The 25,339-nt window shown below is 36.8% G+C and overlaps 1 protein-coding gene across 5 annotated transcripts in view; it reads left to right on the top strand.

The window, feature by feature from the left end:
- The window catches only part of pde4d (phosphodiesterase 4D, cAMP-specific), a 287,037-nt gene that overhangs the window by 250,500 nt on the left and 11,198 nt on the right, over nt 1-25,339 (top strand). For 4 of the 5 annotated variants that reach the window (XM_038281464.1, XM_038281463.1, XM_038281465.1 and 1 more), the window contains 5 exons: nt 13,835-14,026; nt 17,255-17,291; nt 17,370-17,446; nt 17,973-18,022; nt 21,518-21,630. In XM_038281464.1, the coding sequence (XP_038137392.1) occupies nt 13,835-14,026; nt 17,255-17,291; nt 17,370-17,446; nt 17,973-18,022; nt 21,518-21,630 (469 nt within the window). Of the gene's footprint in view, nt 1-1,176; nt 1,730-13,834; nt 14,027-17,254; nt 17,292-17,369; nt 17,447-17,972; nt 18,023-21,517; nt 21,631-25,339 lie in introns of those variants that run through there. The other variant, XM_038281467.1, reaches the window with a different exon arrangement.

Genomic DNA, 25,339 nt, shown 5'->3' with positions numbered 1-25,339 from the left:
ACCAGTAAATCAAGAGCTTTGCCTTTCAGCACAGCCCTTTCTTCACCACAATATATCTTTTGAGCAGGTCTACATAACTGTAAAAACCCATCTAAACTCCTTCATGTGGGGAGACTGACATCCAGCCCACAGGGACTACTAATCTAATCCAAGTTTGGACATGAGTTTGAATTCAGGTCAAACTAAGAATTTTTGGTGAGTTTACAGCAGTAGATATGATTTAGATATGCTTTACTAAACACACCTAAACATCTAACTAGTGTTAAATATAGAAAAGATTTTTTTTTAAATGATTGGTTGTCATAAACAATCCCCAGAAGAGGAAGAACACCACAAATATATGAAATTGGGGTAAAGCAAAATTACATCAGGGAGGAAAAAAACATTCCAGCTCTTTAGATGAGCCAATTTTCTTGACAATAACAGATTGAAGACTTGATAAAACAGCGTGAGGTTGTCTTAAATGTTGCTTGTAATTCAAAACTGCAGCGAAAGGTAACTTGGAGAACGGGGTTAGTTGTTTCTGAAGCCTTCTCTCTGATTGGGATGGTTTAATGAAACCTTGAAAATGTGTGTCAGAAATGGACAAAATGGTGTCAGACTCTTTGTCCAGCTCTCAGAGGCTTATTTGTGGAGAAAACGGTTGTTTTGCCTCAAACGCCTGATGGTTTCCATTGTGCAAAGTCTGTAGATTGCAGGACGCAATATTAAAGGCAAAAAAATATATATATTAGAAAATACAATTTTCATACAATATTTGTCACAGACTCAGCCCAGATTGAAGCCCATATTGAAACAATTTAAAAATATGGATTACTTTTTTCTTCCTTTACTTCTTAATGACTGATGAACTCACATTTTCAGTAAATATTTTATCTTTTTTATTTTTTTGTCTTACCTTTCATCTTTAGTTTGCTTCTACTTGCCAACATCAGTCACAGGGTTGTAACTCTACCAAAAAATGAAAGGACACTTGTTTTCTATTTTAATGCAATTCACTGCTTCTGTAATGTTATCATTGCCAAGGCTCTAAAGAGCGTTGGAATGCTTGGCTGTCAGTTTTAGGTTACGGCAGTAGTTGGGCGACTGACGCATGAGACGATTGTTAAAACTGCTCAGGGATAAAAGGACCGACCTTTAAACAATTACTACTACCAAAACAACCCCTCCCCTCTCAGTCGTACTCAGGCAGCTGCTCAAGGGAAACAGAGGGACAGAAAAACAGTCACGTACGTCTGGAGAAACTGGAATTTTATTTCAGCCCCTTGGTGGAGGAAAAAATAAGCACATGGACTTGAAAGAGAGACGTAGAGTGAGAAAGGGGAGCAGCGGTGTGAGTGAGTGCATGGCTGGATTAGGAAAGAGGAAGATCACATGCTGCTCTGGCATGATAGATAAGCACAAGCAAGTGAGAGGGAGAGCCGGGTAACAAACCAACATACTGTCAAAGCATCAGAGTTTCAGGAGGAGCAGCAATGTGGAAAACTGTTTGGTCTGGACCAGTCTGCTAAGCTGGGGGAGCAACGTTCCAATCGGATCACCTCAGACCACCAGTGGCGGGTCAGTGGGCTCCTGGTGACTTACAGGGAAGGTGTTTGCCACTTTATGCATACAAGGACCGTATGCATGTTGTCTAAGTATATGTGGAAGGAAAAAGTCAGAACATGAGTATCATTCTCAAGCCCCGGTCTCGCTCTACCAGCTCACTGAAGAACACAGAGGGAATATGGTAAATAGATGGAAAATTTTATCCTGCTGGCAATGTTTTCAGTTTGTGGAATACCTTTCCTTTAAATCTGCTTTATTATTTATTTTGTTCTTGTTAGCTGTAAATACTTTTATTTATGTAGTAATTGAGTTGACCTCTAAATGCTGTCACCATGCTGCTCTTTGGGCTTTCGGATGTTTGGGGTTCAAAGCGTGGCTCATTCATTGGTCAGAAGATGAGATTGCCTTTACCGTTGCTGAACATCACTTGACACTTGCCTTGGTGACCCAGGTGACTTTGTTATTGTTTCTAACCCCATTCAACCCATCAGCAGGTGAAATAGAAAGTTGAGAAAAGTAGAAATGCTCAAATCAGTGTGTGGCTGTTTTCCGATCTATGTTTTTTGTTTTGATTCTAATCTGATTAGAGCATTTTGATTCCTCTTTAAAAAGTAGAAAACATCTACATATTGCATTATTAATACTTATCCAAACCTTCTTGCTTTTGGGTATTTTGGATTTATATATTAGAAACAGAGGTGATGTTACAGTACACCTTGTGTTGAGAGAAGAGTGGCAGGATTTTAATATTAAAAGAAAAATACAAAATTACTCTTTATAATTATTATGAATATAATTATAATAGCTAATATTATGACTAGCAAAGCCAGCTGTGGTATTGTGTCTTTATCTTGCAGTTTCAGATTCCCAAACTGTTTAAAATTCTAGCATGCTGGGTAATAGACATAAAAGCTAAAATAATTACAACGACAAACTTTTCTTCATTCCTTTAAGCCTTAACGTTATCTGTTCAAAGTCTTGATCTCCTTACAATGGAAGGAGCATAGATTTATCAGAGAACCTACAGTACTACCAACTTTTAGTATTCTTACCATTGAGAGCTGCTGATAGCACAGCTGTTACTGCATAGGTGCTGCACGCTGTTATAGGAAAAAATAAATACAATGTAACATTTCCAGCCAGCTGGCCACCGATTAGGTCACAATAAGGTGAAAATCCTCTGATTTCAGTCTAGCAGACAGTTTTTCAACAGCTCTCTGCTGTCAAGTTAAATTTAACTGGAGTTGAATTCTGGATGCTGAATGCATCGCCACGGGCAAAAATGGCCCTGCCCTTCCCCTCTCGTCTTCTTTTCTCTCCTGTTTCAGCTTGTCCTTCCCTTGTCAGTGCACAAAATATGTGTTGCAGCTCCATTACTGACGGTGAGATCCCACATATTTTTACATTTTTGTACTCTCTTTTAGCAGGACAGACACTTAACCACGGGTAAACATACAACGCTGTCATAGTTGGGAGGTTTTAAAAAGAGCATATTTAAACTCAATCTTGAGTCTTCTTCCTGTCTTCTGTCGGCTCACTAATCCGCTCTGCAACCCCCCAGCTTGCATGAAATGCAGACATAGTAGTCAGGTCTTTCATTTTCATAGTATCTCTGCAGGTGACATGCTTCATTATAACTGCAGTAAAGAGAGTGCTTATAAAACTGGTTTTAGTAAAAGAGCTGACTGCAAAATGTTTTTTTTATCACTTTTATAAAAAGCTGAGAAACTGGCAGTGTTAGGTTTGTATGAGCCATCTTTTTGAATGTCTACCAAAGCACTACTCAGCTGGACAAGGCATGCCGCCTACTCCATCTGTCCTGCCCTCCTTTTTGTGATCAACTGTAGAAGGTCCTTTCATTTATTTCTATCGTTGCCTTTTCTTTCATAACAAATATCAGCTTTTTTTAAACTAAGACTAATTGTTTTTAAGCTAGCTGTGCTTATGAGTCCAGTGAACTCGTATGTTTTATGTGTCATGGAAATAATATGGTATATTATGGCATTACAACCTTGATTAAACCCTTGTTAGTTTAGTAGTATTATGCACAAATTCCAATGTGTATCTGTGTGTGTCAATGTATAACACTAACCAGCTCTTACTTGGCCCCTACCTACTATATGCTTTTGGTCATTTTTAACCTTGCTTTTATCATAGAGCTCTATAAAAGTATTTATTGGGTGTAAGAACTTTTCCGTGGATTTCAAAATGAACTGTTCAAGACTTTATTTAATAGCAAATACTAGCTGAACATTCGGATTTTGTTCTCTAAACTGTCAACTATGCAGATGTATTGTATTTTAATGCTGATATAAATTCAGAAATATCCCCTGTTGGGTCTTTATTTAAGTCAACCCAATACTAGTTTTTTAGATTAATTAGTTTGAAAAGGAAAGTGAAAAAAGTTTTATTTTGTTCATTATTTTTAATGTTAAATGATAAATCGATTGATGCACTAATCATAGCTGATTTAGTAATATATTGTTAAATGGAATATAGAGACCACTTTATTTTAGCTTCACCTGGTTACATTCTCTGTAAAATCTTCAAGGCACATTTTGCTTTTCTGTTATTAATAAATTAATTTAAAAAAGGATCATTAGATTAATCAATAAGCAAATATTCATAAGTCCTAGATATAGATAGAATTTAAAAAAGCAATTAAAGAGTCTTTTATATGTTAAACTTGCTTATTTTCAATCATAAATTATCTTTAAAATCTTCCCATACAAAATGTTTGGGAATTTTATTTATAATTCTATTTGATTTTTATCACTGATGACAGTTTCAGTCATCGACTGAGCATCACATGCCTTTCATAAGGTTTCATAAGTTATTTCACTTTTTTTTTTTTTTTTTTTTCCAAAATTGGCTTTTAAGTATCCGGCTTTTAAGATGATAAATAGAATGGAAAATGGCTTCACAGTTAAGTGAACCTCTTGTGTGCATTGGAGCAGAAGTGCATCTTTTTCCTTTTACCCATACCAACTGAGATGACAGCACATTGCCATGGTGACCTCTTATGGTGTCTCATGACTGACTGAGTTTTTTCAATGTTGCAGCCATGACAGCAGGTGCTGAAGCAGCATCACAACCTAAAAGAAAGATTTTATCCACCTGACAAGAGTCTTAAAGAAAGACATGTAAAGCAAGAGAAAATGCTGGCATGAATATTTTTTTTATATCTGTGACTATATATAAAAGGTCAACTGAGAGCATTAAGCCATTGAAAAGATACATGAAAAAAGAAAAAGAAAATATACAACCAGAAGGTCACCAAGAGGTATACAAAACATTAACTGAAATTTCCGCCCTGTTTAGTGTGGATAATGCAATCCAAATATACAGTTGAGCTGCAGAATTTATTAGTAGTCATTTCTATTATTAGTTTAAAGCACTAATTATGCACAGTTTAACTCGAAATTCTTTATTAATTTTGACATGTTTTGTAACATGAATCTGTTAAAAGAAACTTCTACTTTTCTTCCATTCATTCTTGTTCTTTTTCCATCACATTTTATTCTTTTTCAGTATATCCCAATTTCAGTACTGAGGGCCTCTGCTTGCCTGGACGTTAATAAATGCCTTGAAATTTGGTAAGAAAATGCATCACAGAATGGGCATAGAGTTCATTTTTAACTTTTGTGCCAATGATGATTTTGGTCTTGCTTCCTTGATGTTGGCACATATATCTGCCTTGATCGTTTCGCTGCTGTTAAAACGTGCATGTATTTGGAGGTGGGGGCATAATATAGTTCTGCTTAATTGTGTTGCTGATAAAGAGGGTGTTGCAGTGAATGGTCAGTCCTTATCTACTTGACCTGTCAACTTTGCAGTTGCTGACGGAAAAAAATCTTAACTATTCAAGTGAACAAAAGAAACAAAAGGATTTCCACCAACATGAATAATAATATGTTGCAGTTTACTGGCATACCAGCCCCCCCCCCCCCCCTTAAAAGTATCACTTATGATACTGTAGTATTACACTGACTGTTATTTTCTGAAGCCAAAAAATGACACCTGTAAGAGTTGGAGACACCTTGATACGTACAAAGTATTAATATATATTGAAGGGCCAGTTATTAGTCAACTATTCCAGGACTGCTTAAGAGAAATCCTTTTACTTTTAATACGGTTTATTTGCCAGAAATCTATTAATTATTTTATGTTCAGTTTGCCAAATATATTTCATACTTGTTAATTAAGCTTTGTAAACTTGCTAGAAAAAAAGCCCCTGAGAAATTAAAGTGTGTGCCTCTGATCAAAACAAATTGTATTTGTGGAAGAACCTGCAATTTATTTTTGTGATGTAGTCTTATGCAGTTTGTAAGCATCTGATAGCAGATGTAAAACAGGCACACTCATTTTCTAACTGATTGCAGCTCTCTGATTGGCTCATGCTGTGACGCCTCCATCTGATTGGTTAATGATGTTTCTAAGGGATCATTTTCAGAGCTCAATGATAACATAATGAAGGGATATTATTTAGTGATTGGCATTGGATAGCTACTTTCTGTTTTGGATATCAGTTTATACTTAATATTAACTTAAAATATATATTTTTTTCGTTACCTTAGTTGAAGTTTAATACTACTACCCATCTTTGTAGGTAAGTTGTACATATTAAACACTCTACAATAAATTTAACAAAAGTTAGTTAGTATTAAGAATAAAAATAACAAAATAATGTATAAAATTAAAATAAATAGATATTATTCATTTGCTCTTAATCTTTGTATATCAGCAATAAAACCAAATAAGAATAACATAACTGTAACTTTTAAATTCCTAATTGAAATTATTTTAAAAGTAATAGGATAAGTTTTTTCTTTTTTTTTGTTAGTAAATTGGTAAAAACTATGTATCTTCTGCGTTATCAACCTATTCATTCCATTTCATGAAAATTTCATATCAGCCTAGGCCTCAGGACATAAAGCTGTCTGTGTAGCTTTATCAGTCCCTGACTGATATAAAGTACTGTGTGCTGCCATTTTAAACTGTAGGACATGCAAATAAAAAGGTACACATTACAGCTCCTTGATCATGCCCTTTACTTCATCTATTTTTTGCTGTTTGTCTACCTCTTTGTCTGCTGCTATTCTCCTATTACATCTCAGTTCAAAATGGTTATATCAGTGGTTCACTTTCAGCTTTGAGCTGTTACACCAACACCCCACCGAGGCTGACGGGACGGATGTGGAAGAGATTGTAGTGCCACCATCACTTTAAATACATCACCAGAGATGAGGATTGATGAGATTCTGTTCTAAAACTGGACCTCAGTGTTAGCCATGAGAACAATGTCCATCACTTTACATAACACAGACAGTTAAATGTACAACCATGTGCTAAGACTGTGAGTTATATATAACTACAACCTAAAAACCTGATGTCATATTTAGAAAAAAAAGATGTAGAAACTTGGAATCACTGCAGTGTTGACTGACATGAGCTTCTTTGCTGAAGTAGGAGAGGGAGAATGGCTTTACTTTAGAAAGCTATGAGGGCACAAAGGGGAGAACGCTGCTGAAGAGAGACAAAGAGAATTGTAACAGAGCTTTATAAACTTAAGGCTGTACATGAGGATTAATAAACATATATTTATATAGTTTGCAAGTATTTTGATTCACTGCAGGGTTGGAGTACATAATCCTTAATTGTTTTGGGTTTTTCTGTATGCAAAGCAGGAGCAGCTGACTTCAGAAAGAGGTTGAAGGTAGCTCAGACTCACAAGGTCTGAGTTTTAGCCTTAAAATTAAGTTATGTTAACTCCTGACTCTAATTCAAATGTAATGCATGTCTGTTTGTATGTTTTCAGCAGATCTTTTCTACATGTTATACATTCTATACTTCCTTGCTTTCAAGCAAGCTTTTTGCAAAGTGCCATGTTAAGACCACAAAAGATAACATTTCTTTTTTACCTGGTGTAATGTGAACAGTCTGATAATTTGCAAAATGTTTCTGCAGTTCTGAAGGCTGGAGTAAAATTTACCATCCAACCTTTCCTACGGGATATACTGCTCCTGAACTAGAACATATAAAAAAATCCCTTTTCTTACATCGCCATGAGCCACATTTGCAGAATGGACATTAAATGTAGGACGTGTCCCAGAAAGGTTTGACAGCTGTAGTCCACTTTGCCATTTTTAACCAATAAGTGGACCAGTCAGAGTAGAACTGCGTGTACGAAATATGAGGTCATCTAATTCAGTGTTTGAAACTGAATGTGACATGGGGTCATGAATGTAAAATAATACTAATACACTGCAAAAACCATCTAAAATATGTGAACATTTCTTAAATTTGGTATGTTTACCCATAATTTGACTAGTTAAATAAGACGATTTGCCAATGGAATTAGATTTTTTTTATTCTAAAACAACATAATTAGATATTATGCACTTAAAATAAGACATTCAAATTGTTTTTTTCTTATTTTAAATATAAATTGTCTTGTTCCATTGGCAAAGTGTCCTATCTCCTCTGTTAAAAAAAGCACTTATTTTAGGATAAGTGACTTATATAAATTTAATTTTTTTACAGTGTACAGCTTATGTGTTAACCAAGCACTAAATCTAACAAGAAATAGAAAAAATATCCCATAGTAAATGTATAATTCAGGTTAATAAGTTATTCGTAAACCTTGGTCTTTCATAAGCATATTTCTAAGACCTTCACGGACTATGAATTAATTCATTAGAAAGTCTGTCTGACTTTAAAGAATACGTGTTTAGTAGGCTCTCAGCAAAAAAAATAACAAATTAATTGTTAGAATAAGAAAAATTGTTCATAAAAAAATTTGCATCCAAAATGTACTCCGTACAGTTCTCACTGTTTGGAGTATAAATTTTTTTCGTTTTCAGACCAAAAGCGAGACAGAGCTCCCATTGGTAGTCAGCCAGCAACTGAGCTTATGGCACAGATAAAAAGGTTGGTGGAGTCGATAAAAAGTGGTCCTCTGAGACATAACAACAGGGTGGTATGTTTATTTTGCAAAGCTACAGCTTAAAGCTGTCAGCTGTCATCGGATAGTTGTGTCATGCTAAAACTAACAACAGAAAACTGACATTTCATGATTCCAACAGTGATACAGGGCTTTAGAAGGAAACTAGAATTATAGTGTAACTGGTTATTTTTCCACACCTCTATGTGAGTCATCCCCTTGTTTCATATCCTCAGACATTTGTTTGAGTAATAGCAATTCTGTTACCACTCCTTTTTAGAATTTGTCTTGCAACAATTTTTTTTTAATAAAATGAATGATTCTCTTCATCAGACACCCCACAAAATAGTTATCATTTTATGTTTTGCATTTTTTATCCAGTTGCCTCAGTAGTTTTATTGTAACTTACAAAATTAAAGTAATGCTTGTTCAACAGTACCTTTCTTTAAGAGTAGCCATCGCTTGGCCTTCTCATTATCCTTCCTGAATAACTATAGAGGTGGTGACTCTTTTTCCTTTATCGGCTGATTTCACCAAGTTTTGTCTTGCTCCAATGATGTCAGTGCTGGTGCAATACTATGCTAACCTTGCTCCAAGGATGAATTGCTATTCTAAAGGAGGTGGAGGGGATGCCTATGGAGTGAAACTACACATACAGATACCAGTGGGAATGTAGTTACGTGGCAGGGGTTGAGTTGAGACTAAGTGTGGGTTGTGACGTCAGATGGAGTGCAATCAGATGTTTAACATAAGCTTTGTGTTGACACTTTCTCCGTCTGTCAGTTTGTCGTCTTTGCGTTGTTCACATACAGCGTACACATACCTCTGTGCATGCAGCACACTGAGCAGCTGCGCAGCGCGCTAACCCTTGTGATAAAAGACAGCTTATTTGTCACTGCTGTAAGCCTGGGTTCTTACACTTACAGTAAAGAGCAGAAGGATTACTTGGCTTGATAAGAGAGGGAAGATGATATGAAGGAGTTTCAGACTGTTTAGTTTTCCTTGAAGTGATTCCTGAGAGGCCTAAGATTAACTTTTAGGAAAGGTTACTAGAGCGTTTCAGATTCAGCACAACTTTTTTGTCTGAAAATAAGTTTTAAAGGAGGACAAGCACAATACAGTTGCCTGTTGATTCAGGCAGGCAGACAAATGATCTTATTTCAAACCAAAGATCACTCTCACTCAGTTCCTCCTATCTGTTAGATCACAGGAAGAAGGGAGCTCATTTAGCCATTTAAATATTCTGGAAAATAAGCTTGTTTTTGTCCTGTGTAGGAGCAGGCCAACATGTAGCTCAATATGATTTGACCATAACTAGTGTAAATATTAGACATGCACTAATCATAATATTGTGACAAAATTTTAACCTCTCAAAACCCACCCGATCGCCGGCGACCGTTTTTTTTATAGCGTTTACAACTAATAAGTCACAATGCAAAAAAATTACAAGGTAACATTTTTACCAATATAGACATGTAAAGCATCATTGTAAAGCTTAGATTCTCTGATATTCAACCACCAAGTTCATTTTATGGACACAGCGTGCACCAAAGCACAATTTACACCGATATAGCAGCATGTCAAAATGTAAACATTACAAAGTGGCCACAAAAACTTTTCAAGGCGTCCAGAAGCCATTTTATAAATCCAGTCTTCAATTGTTTAAACTCAATTTGTCCATAAGGGTCCACAGATTAAAAGTAATCCAGAATATTTATTAAAAAAACTATTCCATGATGAGAAAATCGCCACATAACGTCCGTTTTTCACATCAGAAAAGTTAGGTGGTCAGAGCTAATACTTAGCATCTTTCTAATAAGACTTACTTCCTCAAAAATGTGTCTGCGATATTTGGTATGTTTCTTTACATCGTCTTCTTACTTAGAAGACAAATGTATTTGCATCTTTGTATGACTCGATTTGAGTCGGGGACAGCCAATGATGCTCACAAGCGCTCCTTGCCTTTCAGCCAATGACGCACTGAGCAGAGCGATATTACGCGTCATGTAGTCCTGCTGTTATTGGTTAAAATCACGTGGACTGATTGGCTGTGTAACCAATTAGTAAGCTGTTGCTCTAGCAGATGATAGAGGAAGAAATCACACTCTCCAAACTTACTTATACTTATAGAAGAGATGCAGAAGTTGAAGACAATGAAGACACTGCATACAGTTCATAACAGTTTGAAATAATTGTAGACATACTTATTTACACGGTTATTAAATTACATTCGATTTAAAAAAAATCTACGTTTTCTTAGAAAAACATGGGCTAAATAAAAAAGTATGCTTAGGATCTGGTTAGTTATAGTATAAAAACACACAAACCCCTCCCCTCCATGCTACCTGACCCCTGTCCTGTCTTCCAGACTCTCAGACACGCCCTTAGAGCACCCAAGGAGCAAAGAGGCTGCTTGCTGCCATCACTGTCTATTTCCATTCTTTTTGTTAAACTGCTACTCTTTCTCTCTTATACTTCTTCAAGGCAGAAGGCAAAACCCTAAGCTTTTGGGCATGGCATAGTGAGGTGTCAACTAGGGCGAGGGAAATAGATAAGAGAAGGGGGAGAAGGTTGACCAATTGGAGCCATGTGGCCGGATGGATCCCATTGGTCATCATTTATTTTAGGGATGCACCGATGCCGATACTGGTATCGGCATCTGGCCCGATACCACGTGTTTGTACTCGTACTTGTATCCGTAAATGTGTACCGATACTACAGGGCCGGATACTAGCATACATTTGAGGCAGCGAAGAAGACCGCAATGTGACGTCAAGAACCCGCCAGCCAGAGTATAGAGAAGGAGGGAGCGAACACAAAAAGAGAGTTAGCCATGTTCGCTATTTGGAAATATTTCCAAGTGAACGAGGACAACAAAAGTAAGGCTGTTTGCAAAATATGCAAATCAAAGTTTTCAAGGGGAGGAACAAACCCTAATAGTTACAACACAAGTAACCTAATAAAACAGTATTTCTGTTTGCTGAATGAAAATAAAAAATTTTAAAATTAATTCTGAGGAGTTAATGGCACTTTACTCCTTATTACTCGGTATCGGCAAGTACTGAAGTTGAAGTACTTGTAATCGTACTTGGTTTGAAGAAATCTGGTATCGGCACATCCCTAATTTATTTGCAGCCTCTATAGCAGGGGTCTCAAACCGGTTCTAGAAAGGGCCATGTGGCTGCAGGTTTTCTTTCCAACCAAGCTATACCACACCAGACTTCAGTCATCTCATCAAGTGAGTCCAGTCTTAACATGATGACTTGATGAGATGAATGGAGTCTGGTTTGGTATTGCTTGGTTGGAAAGAAAACCTGCAGCCACACGGCCCTTTCTGGAACCAGTTTGAGACCCCTGCTCTATAGTGAATGGATTTTTTTTCAGGTTTTTTGCAATTGATACATACACAATGTACTATAGGACCACAACCACCATCTAAATGAGTTTATTGATAGTGACCACAGTTCCAAATACTGTGATCACTATCTTTGGACTATAGCTTTAAAAGTTATTTATTAAAGGTACTTAGGTGTGTAAAAGTAGCTCAATTGAAATCAGTTTTCCTCTATAAGATTTTTGTATTTTCTATTTTTAAACAAGTCATACTGATCAGGGATGGTCAAGCTTAAAATGCTTAGTTTTCCAGAATTAGATGGTTTCTCTGTTTTTCTTTATATATTTTCAAAAAGTGACTCCGGCTATTGAATTAATCCTTGTTCAATAGCCGAAGCTTATGTTTAGTCAGACATAAACTTCATAACTCATCATTTGTCATTTTATCAAACCAAGCACGGGATTTTCACAATCTAAGAGTTCTGTAACTCAAACTTAAGGAGCCTCATTTGGTCTTTCAATGTGGCAGGATCCAGATTTTCTGTGAATGCCTTCATTCATTCAGCTATAGTTGATACCTGTGAACTTTTAATAAACTCGACATTATCTGTGTCTGCAGCGTCAAATCTTAAACATATCTTTTTACAGCAAGTAAGCCTTTCTCACCCATTGAAATAATTGAACCTATAAAACCTACGAATACAAACATTTTAGCTAACATAAAAATTATACTGTATTATACATATTTCTTTTTACACCAGCTCATTTTAACTGAGTATTTTTTATATAATAACCTAAGACCAATAGAGAAGGCAGCACTCAATAACATGCGTTTGTATTTTTTAGTATGTTTTGTAGGTTTTAAAGTTGTCAGGAATATTTACCCAGAAAGTTAAAACTCAAGAAAAAGATTCTACCTGCTCAAACATTTAAACTTTCATGACCCAACCAGACAACAACTTGAACATAATTAGGGTAGTGTTCATTTCCAGGAGTAGATTTTAGGAGTTAACATGAACCAGGGGGATGGCTAAATTCTTATTTTAGAATTATGCTGAATTCTTGTTGTCCATCCCCATGTTTTGCACATAAGAAAAGAACACATCTAGAGTATATTTATTCTCAGCGCTTTTTTCTTTTCTGTTTTTGGATCTTGTATACGCACCTTTGCATTTTTCAAAACTAGCTGAATGGAGGCCAACGCTGGCTTCTTCACAGTGGATTGTTATGATGATGATGATGATGATGATGATGATGATGATGATGATGATGATGATGATGATGATGAGACGTCACTCCTGTGTGTGTTACGCATTTTATTAAGGGGAATCCCATGTTGACCTTAGTATCCTCCCCAGACCAGATTATGGGATTGCGTATCAGCCTGGCGATGAAGCAGATGTCTCTAGATATGCATTAGTCATCACTTGGGTTCGCTATCACCTTGGAGACTAAGGAGCTCAGTATGACATCCCAATAGGAAGTGGTGTCACTGATTTAGAAATACTGCTCAGCTGTGAGTCAGAAGAAGCATCAGCACAGAGGTATTCCCTGTGGAGTAGAGCAGGGCTAGAATAAAGCACTCTGGTTCTGTGTGAAATGCTTTACAAGTTCTTGGATGAGTGAGAAACTGTTCAGTGAAAAATTATTCACCTAAATGATCAAATTTGAGTTTTGTGCAAACAGGGCGTGGCACTTCTTGTTTAAATCTGTTGTCTCATAGCCACATATCTACAGATTTTACACATCATGATAACACATATTGCTGCATTGTGGTAATAGTGATACTAAAGGTTCCTATAAATGTGGCATTAGTCTTAAAATGCTTTTTTTTTTTTTTAGCTTTTTATTGACTGAGACCAACGTTTCTCCTCTTTATTACATGATTTTTTTATCTACTTGTGCTGTTTTTTTTATTTTATCAACATGTTTAAGTCCTACAGACAATCTGTGGAAAAGCTGCTCATGTTTTAATGCCGTATGTTTCTCTTTTTCTGTTTTCATGTGCAGTTTTGATGTGGACAATGGCACAGCATCAGGTCGAAGCCCCCTGGACCCGATGGCCAGCCCAGGATCAGGCCTCATCCTGCAGGCCAACTTTGTCCACAGCCAGCGTAGAGAGTCCTTTCTCTACCGCTCTGACAGTGACTATGACCTCTCACCTAAGTCCATGTCCCGAAACTCCTCCATTGCCAGTGACATGTAAGTTGCACAAACATATGATTTTTCCTTCAAATTATGACACTTTTAAAATGCATCCAAATGAAATGCACACCTCTGTGTGCAGGTCCTTATGTCTTACCTTTTTGCTTTGGTGAATCTGTGTCAGCTGTATATTTTCAGGACTGGTTTGAGGGGAAGTGTGCATAAGCACCAGAATGATTGTGTTTTTTCACGTGTTCTCAGTCATACCCAATGGGACAATCAGTACAAGTATCTATTTCTTTTTTAAAGTTGTACCTCAATGTAATTTTGAAATGAATTTCCGACAGATCTAACATGGCATATATTTAGCCTGGTTTAAAGTTTGTTTAGTCATTTAAATGCATTTATGCTGGGTTATCAACACAAGAAAGACAGCAGAGTTCCTTTAACTGATGTTTACTGTGGTCTCGTATCTTGCTTTACACCACATGTACACCGTAGAACTGATAGAAAAACACAATATTAGTTTACTTGCTGAAACTTATACAAATTATACAATCTAACAAGCTAAAATAATAAACATACCACTTTGGTCTGCTATTGGACAAACCGGTAAGATTGAAAACACTTGTCTTTCTTCTCAATTGCTCTAGTAGAGCCCGTTTGCATCACTTATGGCCTAGCTTGATGAAAAACCCGAAGTGATGTCACTAGGGTTGCCACTTGCGCACAGAACAACTCTACTGTTGCGAGTGTGACCCATGTCTGTGCGTCCTGATTCTCTCTCCCTCCCTCTCGTAGCTAGAGCTTAGAGTTCTACTGTTCTTGAATCATGTTCCCCTTATGACTGTCAGTCTAAAGCATTCTCCATTCAGTAATCTCTTTTCTTGGGGCTTTGGCATGTTTCCTGGCGACGGTCCTCATGTCCTCAACTAAAATTAACCCAAAATAAGCACACACAAAAAAACATTAATATAATACCGGTAATCTTCCCTATAGCCTAAAAAAATTCTACCGGGCCAAGGAAGGGGATTTCTGTGCGTGATGATACTGTGCAAACTTACCATTTCCATGTATTAATTATTTTAATTGGCTGTAGCTTATGGCAAGAAATACAAGGCACGCTCAAAGAACAAAATAAAAGTATAGTTCTGTGTTGAGCTGAAGTGGGACACGATTTGGTTAAAATGCAAGAAATTGCATCTAAGAAATACAAAATTAGAATTAGAAACTTTTCACTGTCATAAGTTACTCAAAAAATAAATATCAGTCCTTCTTTACTCTCATAGCTAATAAAAACCATAAAATAAAAAAGAAAACAGTGCACTTAAAAATAAAAGCTTTAAAATGAACTGCTTTATGGCATCAAAGGCGCCACAGCTACCTCTAGTGGTGAAAACATGAACTAAAATTACTACCACTACTGGTATAGCATTTTTTGCTATAACACATGAAAAAGAGCAGATGCCATAAAGATCAGAATCTTGTTTAATTTTTATGCCAAACATACAAGCTGACATGCTTAAAAGACAATATCGTCTTTAGGGTAACTGTATCCTGGAAAAAATAAATAAAATACTTAAGAAATTAATGTTTTATTGCTTCAATTAAATTTCCGTTTCAAATTTCAAATAGTTAAGCTTCAAATGCATAACACATTATTAGAGTTACGGTATGTTCAGAATGATTATTTTTTTAAAACAGTGGATGTTAGATATTCAGTTTAGTTACCACCGAGGTTTACTAAATTTTACAAAAGAATCGCAGTAGAATATCAAAAGGTTTATAGTTGTGTTTCTCCTGAACACATATACAGTATAGCGATCAACTGATATGGGTGTTTAAAGGCCAGGACGATAGAGATTATATTGATCAGATTTCCGATATGTGCTGCCGATATTATACAGCTGATTCTTAGAGTTGATTTTTTTTCCCCTTCAGTTACAAATAAAAATACACAATAGTAACAAATGTTGCGTAAGTCTCAATTTAAACAAAGAGGAACACTTACAAATCAAAGAAAACATTAACAATATATTGATAAGAGCCTCAATGTATGCTCTGATCTTTATTCATGATCTACAGGCACTAATGGATCGGCCAACACATGCATGTATCAGCCAGTACCGATACATATCGGCCGGCTGATGTATCAGTCTACCTCTACACATAACATTAATGTAATTAACATGTAAAATATGTTGTGCAGGTTTTCTATGGAACATCCTTGTTACAGATCATAACTAGATCCTTTTACTATAAGTCAGTTTTAGTCCATCTTGGAAGAACATCAGAGATGTCTTGTCATGTTGTAGAAAAAAAAACTTTTTAAGTTGATTCATATTTTTTTGGTGCTTCTTAAACTATTTTTAACACATCACTGACTTTGAAAGTAGCAAACTTAGCATCTGCTTCGCCAAGTCTTTGTTTCCTGAAGTGTGTCTGTGTGCACTGGTAAGAGTATTTATTTTGCAATTTGAAAGTTCTTGGTTTAATTCCAACATCTTCCTGCTACATGTTGGTGTGCCCCAGGTCAGGTATCAATCAAACCCATGGATGGATGGGGTTTAATTGATGTAACTACAGTATAGTTTAGTGAAAATGCTTCCTGGGTCAGTATGACAAAAAAATTGCTAAATCAATTTTGTTTACCCTTCTGGGTATGATTCATTCTCTGACCAGTCAAGGATGGGACTTTTTAATTTTTGCTGCCTAAGGACCTCTCGTGGAAATATGGTATCAGTTAAGGGCTTCATAGGAAGCTGCAAAATTATTGGGTGGTAAGTTTTTGATCCACTCTGACAAGCAGTTATCTTTAAACCCTTTTTTAAATTAAATTGAAGAAGCTAAGAGAGTGCTGTGTTGACTGGTTACAGTCTATCTACAAAAAAAAAAGATCATCTGCGCTTTTTCTTAAGAAGACAAGCAATGAGGGAAGAGAAGGAATATAATGTAAAAAGGAAAAGAGATGTTGACACAGGTGCAAAAGAGCTTGCACACTTCACAGCAGTCCTGCTGGGATACAGCATAAAAACAAGTTCGGTTTTTGAGCATTTTTTTCTAATGTTTTCCAAAGTTAAGTTTTAGCTGCTTTTTCCCAACAGATGAAACCCTTCTCTGAAATGTTGGTACATAGGGGCTAAAATAAACCTGATGATGGCGCTCACCTCTTGCTCTCTACCTACTGCTTAACATCACAGCTCCAGAGCACAACTTGCATTGTAGATTATAAACAATATTTTATATTAATTTTAAGATAAACTCCACTTTCTTCATTTCTTTCAGTCATGGTGACGATATGATTGTAACGCCATTTGCACAGGTATGTTGATTTATATAGATATTGTATATTCTGATTATCACTGCCTGATTTAGTCCTAATCTATGTTGTCCTGTTTAGGTTCTTGCAAGCTTGAGAACTGTACGAAACAACTTTGGTGCATTGACTAATCTACAACAAGACAGAGCATCTAATAAGTAAGTTGTTAAGGTCTTTTTCTTGTAAAAAATTAGGTACCAAAATAAGATGAGAGGCTTGGTATGATGCAAGCCATAATTTGTAGTTGATTTCCAGACTTGTAAGAGATTTTTTTTACTTCCTACTAAAATGAAAGTGTCCTTTTTAATAACAAATCATGCATGGTCAGTTGGTTTGGTGTGGGATGCTGTAGAAATACAGTAGTGCAGTCTACCAGGTCCTAGTGAAGAACAATGGGATGTTAGTAGATTTAAATAGTTCATTACAAGAGGTCAATATCATGTCATCTATTAATTTCAGCCAGTGGGTCCTCTCAGATACATTTGACCACAGTTGTGTGTGTCTGCCCTCTGCTGGTCTTTTTAAATACTGAAATAGCTCTCAGTGATTTGTTTACACTAAGCTTCTGTCAGTCACAGTGTTTGGCCTAATATGAACCAACAGAAGTCATAGTATTTAACAAACTGTGCTTATTGTTAAAGGGAGAATAGTTTATTGTTTGTTTGTTTGTTTTCACCACAACAGGAGATCACCCATGTGTAACCCACCCCCCATCACTAAGACCACCTTTACAGGTAAGAAATATAAACAGTAAAACTGTTGCATGAGAAAAATATTTTTTTTCTATTGTGTCCATACAGTTTCTTATATATTGTTGATTTTTATTTATATTTATGAGCAAATCATAGTATTTTCCGTGTTACAGACATTTGACTTATCTCACCGTTTGTAATCAGGTTGATCAGGTGCTAGTTTGACAAACACAGATATACAGTATCAGTGCCAACATAAAAGAATCCCAGTGCTTCTTTACTTTATATTCACTACTGACTAAGGCAGCATAAAATCCTTTTGCCATCATCTTTTAGAGCCCATCCTATGTCCTTCTCCAACTGTGGTTCCTGAAGAGGGCATGGTGCAGGCTGTATCAGATGACTAGAAAAGACTTGCCCTTGACTATCAGTGGCACCTTCAGTGGCTGTAACCTAGCTCATGTTTGCCAAGATACACTATATAACCTTCAAAACCGATAAATAATTTCACACCTCTCATTTAGTACGATGATCGTGTCAGCAAAGACAAACATTGAAGAAACAAAAAACAATGAATTACTGATATTTCAAGCACAAAAACGTGTAGCATTGAATGTAGTGTATGGATCACAGTTTACCTTCTGCATTTAAAATATATATTTAAGGAATCCCTCTGAGAATCACATCCAAATCATTCTTAACCTGATTATGGGGGTTCCAGTGACATTGTGCTATATTTAGCTCACAATCATACTGCTGCAAAGCCATTATTGCTCCTGCCATAAAGTGGTGACAGCTGTGAGTCATGGGCATCATTACATGAGAGTATTGACCGATCAACATAATGCAAACGCATACTAAATCTGCAACAAGGCGGCTTGCAGAGTAAAGCAATAAAGGAGCATAATTAATATTATCATGATGAATTTCCCAGGAGCAATAAAGTTGTAATTTGATATGAGGATCTTGGTTTTTTCAGGGGTTTTTTTTTATTCATTTATTGAAACAAGATGTGACTTGGGATTTTCTTTTTTTTTTTTTTTCTTAATTGGCACAGCCACAAACTGTTGTTTTAGAAGAGCTTTAAGTGGTAGAAGTTTCTATAATCAAAAAGTGGAAGGAAAATAATAATACATGGTTTATATCTTTATAGGACTCTGCACTTCATCAACTACATTTCTATATAGCGATCTTGAGTCAAGGTTTTGTTGAATCACGTTTTGATTCAACAAATCTTTAGAGTAAATCTCTACCAGCTTTGTTCTTATAGAGACCTCAACTTTTCTCCATCCGTCTTTGCAAAACTGCTTTTGAACCTTGATATTTGTATATTGATTGAGTTTAAAAGCATTGAGTTTCAGTTAGAATATTGGAGCTTAATGCAGGTGCATGCCAAACTTATCAGACCTTTATTAAGAATGAAAAAAAAAAACACTGTTTCTTTTTGCCCATTGTTAAAATGATCTACCACATCCCCATTTCTGGTTTAAAAGCCCCCATGTTCTTCCATAGGACAAAGGTTCTTTCTCACCTTTTCCCCTTCTACTGCTCTGTGAATGTCATCCTTCCCTTATGCCACTCCGACTCCTCTGTTAAGCTGTTCCATAGTTTGGCTCCAGCCCTGCGTCTGTGCAGCAGAGTGGCCTCTCTGAGCGCTGGTGTCTGATGTCGCACTAAGCATGAGAAGAATGTCATTGACGTCAGTGCAGTTGCTGTCAGAAAGAGTAGCACCCCAAGCCACTGACACCACACCGGGGAGAAAGATGAAGACACAAAAAGGCAGACTGAAAGGTTGAAAGAAGAGAGACACAAAAACATGAGCAGTGGATGAAGCATAAAGTATGGAGAAGAGAGGAAGGGAAGTAGGAAACATTTTAAAGGACTGGAAACAAAAGGGGCTGGACTTAGTTTTGCATATGAAATGACAACAATTTAGAGGTAGACAGTCAGCAGGGACATAATTGTCATGTAAACATGTGGGATTCCAGCAGCAGTCATTTCTAAACACAATATATGATCTAAAACACATTTACAGATTATTTGAATTCCGACATTTCAAAACATTAAAACCTACACATGCAAACGTCTCATTAAAACACTAGTTATTGAGTAATTTATACATTCATAAAACAACAAATTTTCTACAGCTGTAGCAGTAATCATCAGGCGCTCTTCTTGCCCAGACTACATGAAATGTAACTGCAGTGTTATTTCAATTTTCCTTTACATCTCCCTGTCAGGGTGTATTAACACTGTTTTCTATATTATTAGGGGTATTGATACTAACTGGTGTAGCATTTTCTGTTGACATGGGCTGTGTTTGAGTTTCTAAAAGAGTACAATAAAGCAATCATGCAAATAGCTTTTGATGCTGAGGCTCTCACCATATTGTTGTCTCTGCTTTGGTGGTGTTTGTATGCCGAGCACATATTAGTATGCATGCACACACAGCGTCCAGTGCTGGGAGCTCTGGCTCCTCTCCTTAGTTTTTATTTTCATCCAGTTCATGTTTTATCTGCCACCCTTCTCCGTCCACGGCGCAGTCCTCTTAGGCTTTAGGTACAGCTTGGGGAGAGCAGTACGTTTGGCTACCAGGGACGCTGAAGCAACAGCAGCCCACCCCCATTAACCCCCCCTATTTACACAGCATCTGTAGGAAACACCATCCGGCACAGACACTCAGCGCCAGCTCAAACTCACTTGCTTTTTGGATACTGTGGATGTTATTTATTGGCAGGGGGGGCTGAGGAGACTCAACCAGGATGTGTTATGGGTAGCTTTTTCGGCTGGTGTGAGTGTGTACATGTGTGTCTGCCTGCTGCTGAGCGTGTGTTTCTATGAAATGTCTCGTGTTATTTGACCATGTCATGGTGCTGTGGACATGCTTGGTCTGTGCTGGACAACTGGACTCCTGTGGATGCTACCTGGCTCTGAGGCGCTCATTGGATCATCTTCTTCCCACCGTTCTTGTCTCCTCTCCGTCCATCCTAAAGGAGACATGGGCCTGCTAAGCAGACTGTTGTTCATCCTTCTACATGACTGGAATTACACGTCTTCTAAGAATGAGAGAAAACTCTCTATACAGCTCTCTTTGTATGGGTGCTTATGAACAAGCCTGAGATAAGTTTCTGCATCCCTGCTGTTGCTTTACCCAGTCTGTGTCAGCATCTGCTGAGGCTTAACATCTGGACACAGAACTGACACAGGGTGGCAGATTGGCTTCAAACACCAGAGACCTGCAGCTGAGTTTGCATTAAAAAGGAAAACAAAGGATTTAGGGTGTAGAGTTGAACTTTTTGTAAAAAAAAGTCAGTGAGGCTTCCTCCAGCTGAACTGTGAGCTGGCATACAAGGACAGAGAAGGCCCCTCTCCCAGGCCATCACAGCTGGCTTACCTGTTTCAGTATGAAGAGTCACCCATATGTTTACTCGGGGTATCCCAGCTTAACTGTTTGTGGGGTGGGAGACCCCGGACCGGCCGCTAGTCCTCTGAAGCGGGCCCTCACTGACCCGTTGCCCCCCTGTCTTGCCCCTGCAGAGGAGGCCTATCAGAAATTGGCCACCGAGACCCTGGAGGAGCTGGACTGGTGCCTGGACCAGCTGGAGACGCTGCAGACAAGACACTCTGTCAGCGAGATGGCCTCAAACAAGGTGAGGATGCCTGTTTGTTACATATGACATATTTACCAGTTTCGGTTGAAATGTCTTTAGAACAAGCGTAAAACATAGCTACTCTAACACATAAAGAAGCTGATCTAAGAGTTTTCTGAGTTATTTTCATGGGCCATGAAAATGCCAGTGTGCACCTGAGTTTTAAGAGCATTATGATTAAAATGTGTTCATGCAGACTGTAGAATAAGCATAATAGTCTTATGGTGTTGTTATTGGCTGATTCTTATTGTATATTTTTGTAACCTTTTACCTGTGGATTGAGATTATAGTTTATTCCAGTTTCTTTACAGGGCTATAAAATGATATAGAATTAGTCAAAAAAGAATTAAATCACTGAGCAGTCTTACTCACTTTTGCAGTTTTGCAGACTTTCTGAACTTTCTACGTGTTGTAGAAAATATACTTCACTTTTAAATGCCATATTACACTTCAGGGCTTCCTCTGAATGACTTTGGAAACACCCCAGGGATACTTAAAGTTTCCTGCTCAATATCCACTTAATGTCCACATGGTTCACACCAGAGAGTGCTGCTAATAGTTCTTCACTGTTAAATTACTTATGAAATAAGAGATTTATTTTTCATTGCCAAAGGCTGACATCTCTGTCCAATGATATTCCTGGTATGTCACCTTTGACAACAATGTTATCAATAGGTTCAATATAGCAGCATAATTATAAGGGTCAGTGCATCTTGATAAATAAAGCAAAGAAGCAGAAGTCTCAGCATATAATACACTGTAATGTCAAGGAGTATAATATGTGCAGTAGTTACAGTATCCGTTCAGTATTAACCAAATATTACACCCCCTTTTGTGTGTGTGTTAATTTTTTCAGGTAGAGGTTTTCAACATTTTATTATCTTTTTCGCACATCACCATTAAAAGTTTAACTGTTGGTGTCTTTTAATGTATCTTAGTGACAACATTGTCATGCAGGCAGCGAGTTCTGGTATGAGCATGCTCAGTTGCCACCATTGTGTATGTCCATACGTGTGTGTGAAAGGAGGCTGCTATGTCGCTCGCTGTGAATGCTGATGAGCACTGGGCTGTAGTGATGTCACACAGCGTGATGTCACAAGACCAGAAATGATGAGAGACGGCGAGGACAGACGAGACAAAGGACTCGCACAGTGTTCACCTCTGATGTTAGAACATCCACAACTTTGCCTCGTTTAGAGATGAGGAGATATCTTAAATAGATGAAAAAAGTCATAGTACCTCTCTGCCTCACCATCGCTCACCAGCAGAGCTTTTGCCAGTTGTCATGGTAACAGCCACAGGCCCAGCCGTGCCGCTATCTCTCTACTATCTCACATACATACTCAAACATCACAGGTAACACATGCATCCCTTTACCCTTAGCCATAACTTGAGGCCTGCAGACTTCCTTTTTTGATTATTTGTAATAAGTGCCCAACATAACTCTTAATGTGGTAAAAAAAGAAAAAAAGAAAAAATAGAGATAAAAAAATAAAGACAAGATTTTTTTCCCTTAAATAAATATTACTTCAGTTGCAGAAAAAAAAAACAGTTGTTTTAAATTATCTAAATGTCTTAGACTTGAAGACATCCAAGAAAGACCCAAACAATGGTTCAAATTGAGCTCTAAAGCTGCTGTGTTACTTAGATGGTGGATGTTTCTCATGAAGGACATGTTTCATGTAATGTTTAACACTCACTAACTGGCTTTACAATACTAGTTAAGTGTAATAATTTATATAAATATATCTATGAGGGCTCTAATGTAGTTATCCTGTATTTGGCGTATTTGGCCTACTCTGTCTCTGCTTGAGAACAGTGTGTGCTAAAAAGGTCTGATGGCCGTTTTTAGAGGTCGCCCTATAGAGGAAAGGGGAGAGATTTCAGAATTAGTCGCTTTTACTCACTTCAGGTGATAGTAATTTTTTCAACACTTTATGTGTCTTATTTTCTAATTTTTTATGCAATTGAGTCCATAACCCATAAGTTTAAAGGAAATTTTAATGTTTTTTGCAGGGATGTTCTAAACAATATTTAAAAAGACAAATTGAAAAGTCTAGAAATTTGAATGTTTAGTTTTTTTTTTTATATTCTCACAGATTAAGCATTATAGTATTTAACTTCAGCTTTCCATATCATGCCTCCACTTTTTGTTCAGCACACTGTTTTCTTACTGTTTTTATTTTGGGCTACCATTAAATGAGGACAAAGGGGGAAAAAACAGGCATTTTAACTGCTAAATCCTTTTTATTTATTACTTCTTTTGATTATGAGGCTGTAAGATTACTATTTTGGTAATGAGATAAAATGAACTAAAACACATTTAGATCTGAGTGATAAATAAAATATTATTCATTGCCATCTCTAGTGATTCCCAGACCTTTCAGGTGTGACCCACAAAGAGACAGTGCAAGAGACTTGAAGCCCCGAGTGTTAGCTGACTATCCCCAGCATTTTAAATTAGTCTGATAACTAGAGTCTTATAACTAGAATGATAACATCACAGGTTCAATGTTCATTGTAATTACATCTCTTTGAATCTCCTAATATTTGGATTTTAAGTATGCAAACTCAGCTTTATTTGGATGAATTCTTGAACCAAATCTTGAGTCCACACCTGTTGACTCCAGACACTAAGTGTGGGTTCCACCCCAAAGTATGGATCCAATGGCCTATTGTACAGTTTTACAAGCCATGAGAGCAAAAACCATTCCATGGTTTTTGATAGTTAGCATCACAGAACATGATCTACTTAGTTTCTGGCTTACAGTTTGGATCCTGTTAAATTTAAGTTACCAAACATATCTATTGAAGATCTATTCAAATACTTTCATAATAATAATATTATTATTATGAAAGTTCGATTAATCTGTGGATTATTTTTTTGATTAATTGATAAATAGTTAGATAGCAAAAGGTTCAAAAGGGTTCCAGAAGGTTAGCAAAAGAATTTTTACAAAATTAAACTGGGTGAAACTAAAACCTTTCCACTTGAGGGGTTCTGGATAGAACATATTGACAGACAAAAAAGTTTTATTTGTCTTAAATGCAAAAAAAAGATTAATCAATTACTAAATTAGTGGACAATTGTCTAAATAATCAATTATTCATGATTAATCCAATTAATTGTCTTAGCCCTAAATTTATTTTTCCATTTTTATTTGTATTTATTTTTAATTGGATCAGAATGTCCCTATTTTATTCTTTCTGAATCCTTCTGTAACCAATGTCATTAAAATGTCATAAGGTTGCAAAGGTCTTAAGAGACTTGCATTACTCATCATCAGATGTCCCTTGTAAAATTTGTCCCTTGTAAAAAACTCCATCCCTTTTCCCACCTCCCTTTTTGTGTGTGGTCAATATTTTTTCACTATGCCATCTCACGTTGTTAGAGATAACTTCATTTCTGACTTTATTTGTTTTGGTTTCTTTCTGCATGGATTACTTGGAGTTTTACGAACACCTGGTGAAAATTTCATGTCATTTTTTTAATACGTATCTTACCTGCAATGGATGGATGGACGGACGGATGGACAGACGGTCAGATGGGTTGATGGATGGGTGTGTGAGAGTTTGCTATATATAGATGTCCTCATGTTTAATTCTAATAGCAACTTTATGAATTAGATCTGAATGTTGTTAGCTGTATTTTTTTTGAAGACAGTGTCTGCAGTTCGTCTGTGTTGTGAAGAATGGGGGTGTCTGCTGC

The sequence above is a fragment of the Cyprinodon tularosa genome, unplaced genomic scaffold, assembly GCF_016077235.1.
Source record: "Cyprinodon tularosa strain WSP-4 unplaced genomic scaffold, ASM1607723v1 ctg171, whole genome shotgun sequence".
NCBI classification, from domain to species: Eukaryota; Metazoa; Chordata; class Actinopteri; order Cyprinodontiformes; family Cyprinodontidae; genus Cyprinodon; species Cyprinodon tularosa.
The sequence above is the reverse complement of the archived record's forward strand: the minus strand, read 5'-3'. Positions and strand labels throughout refer to the sequence as shown.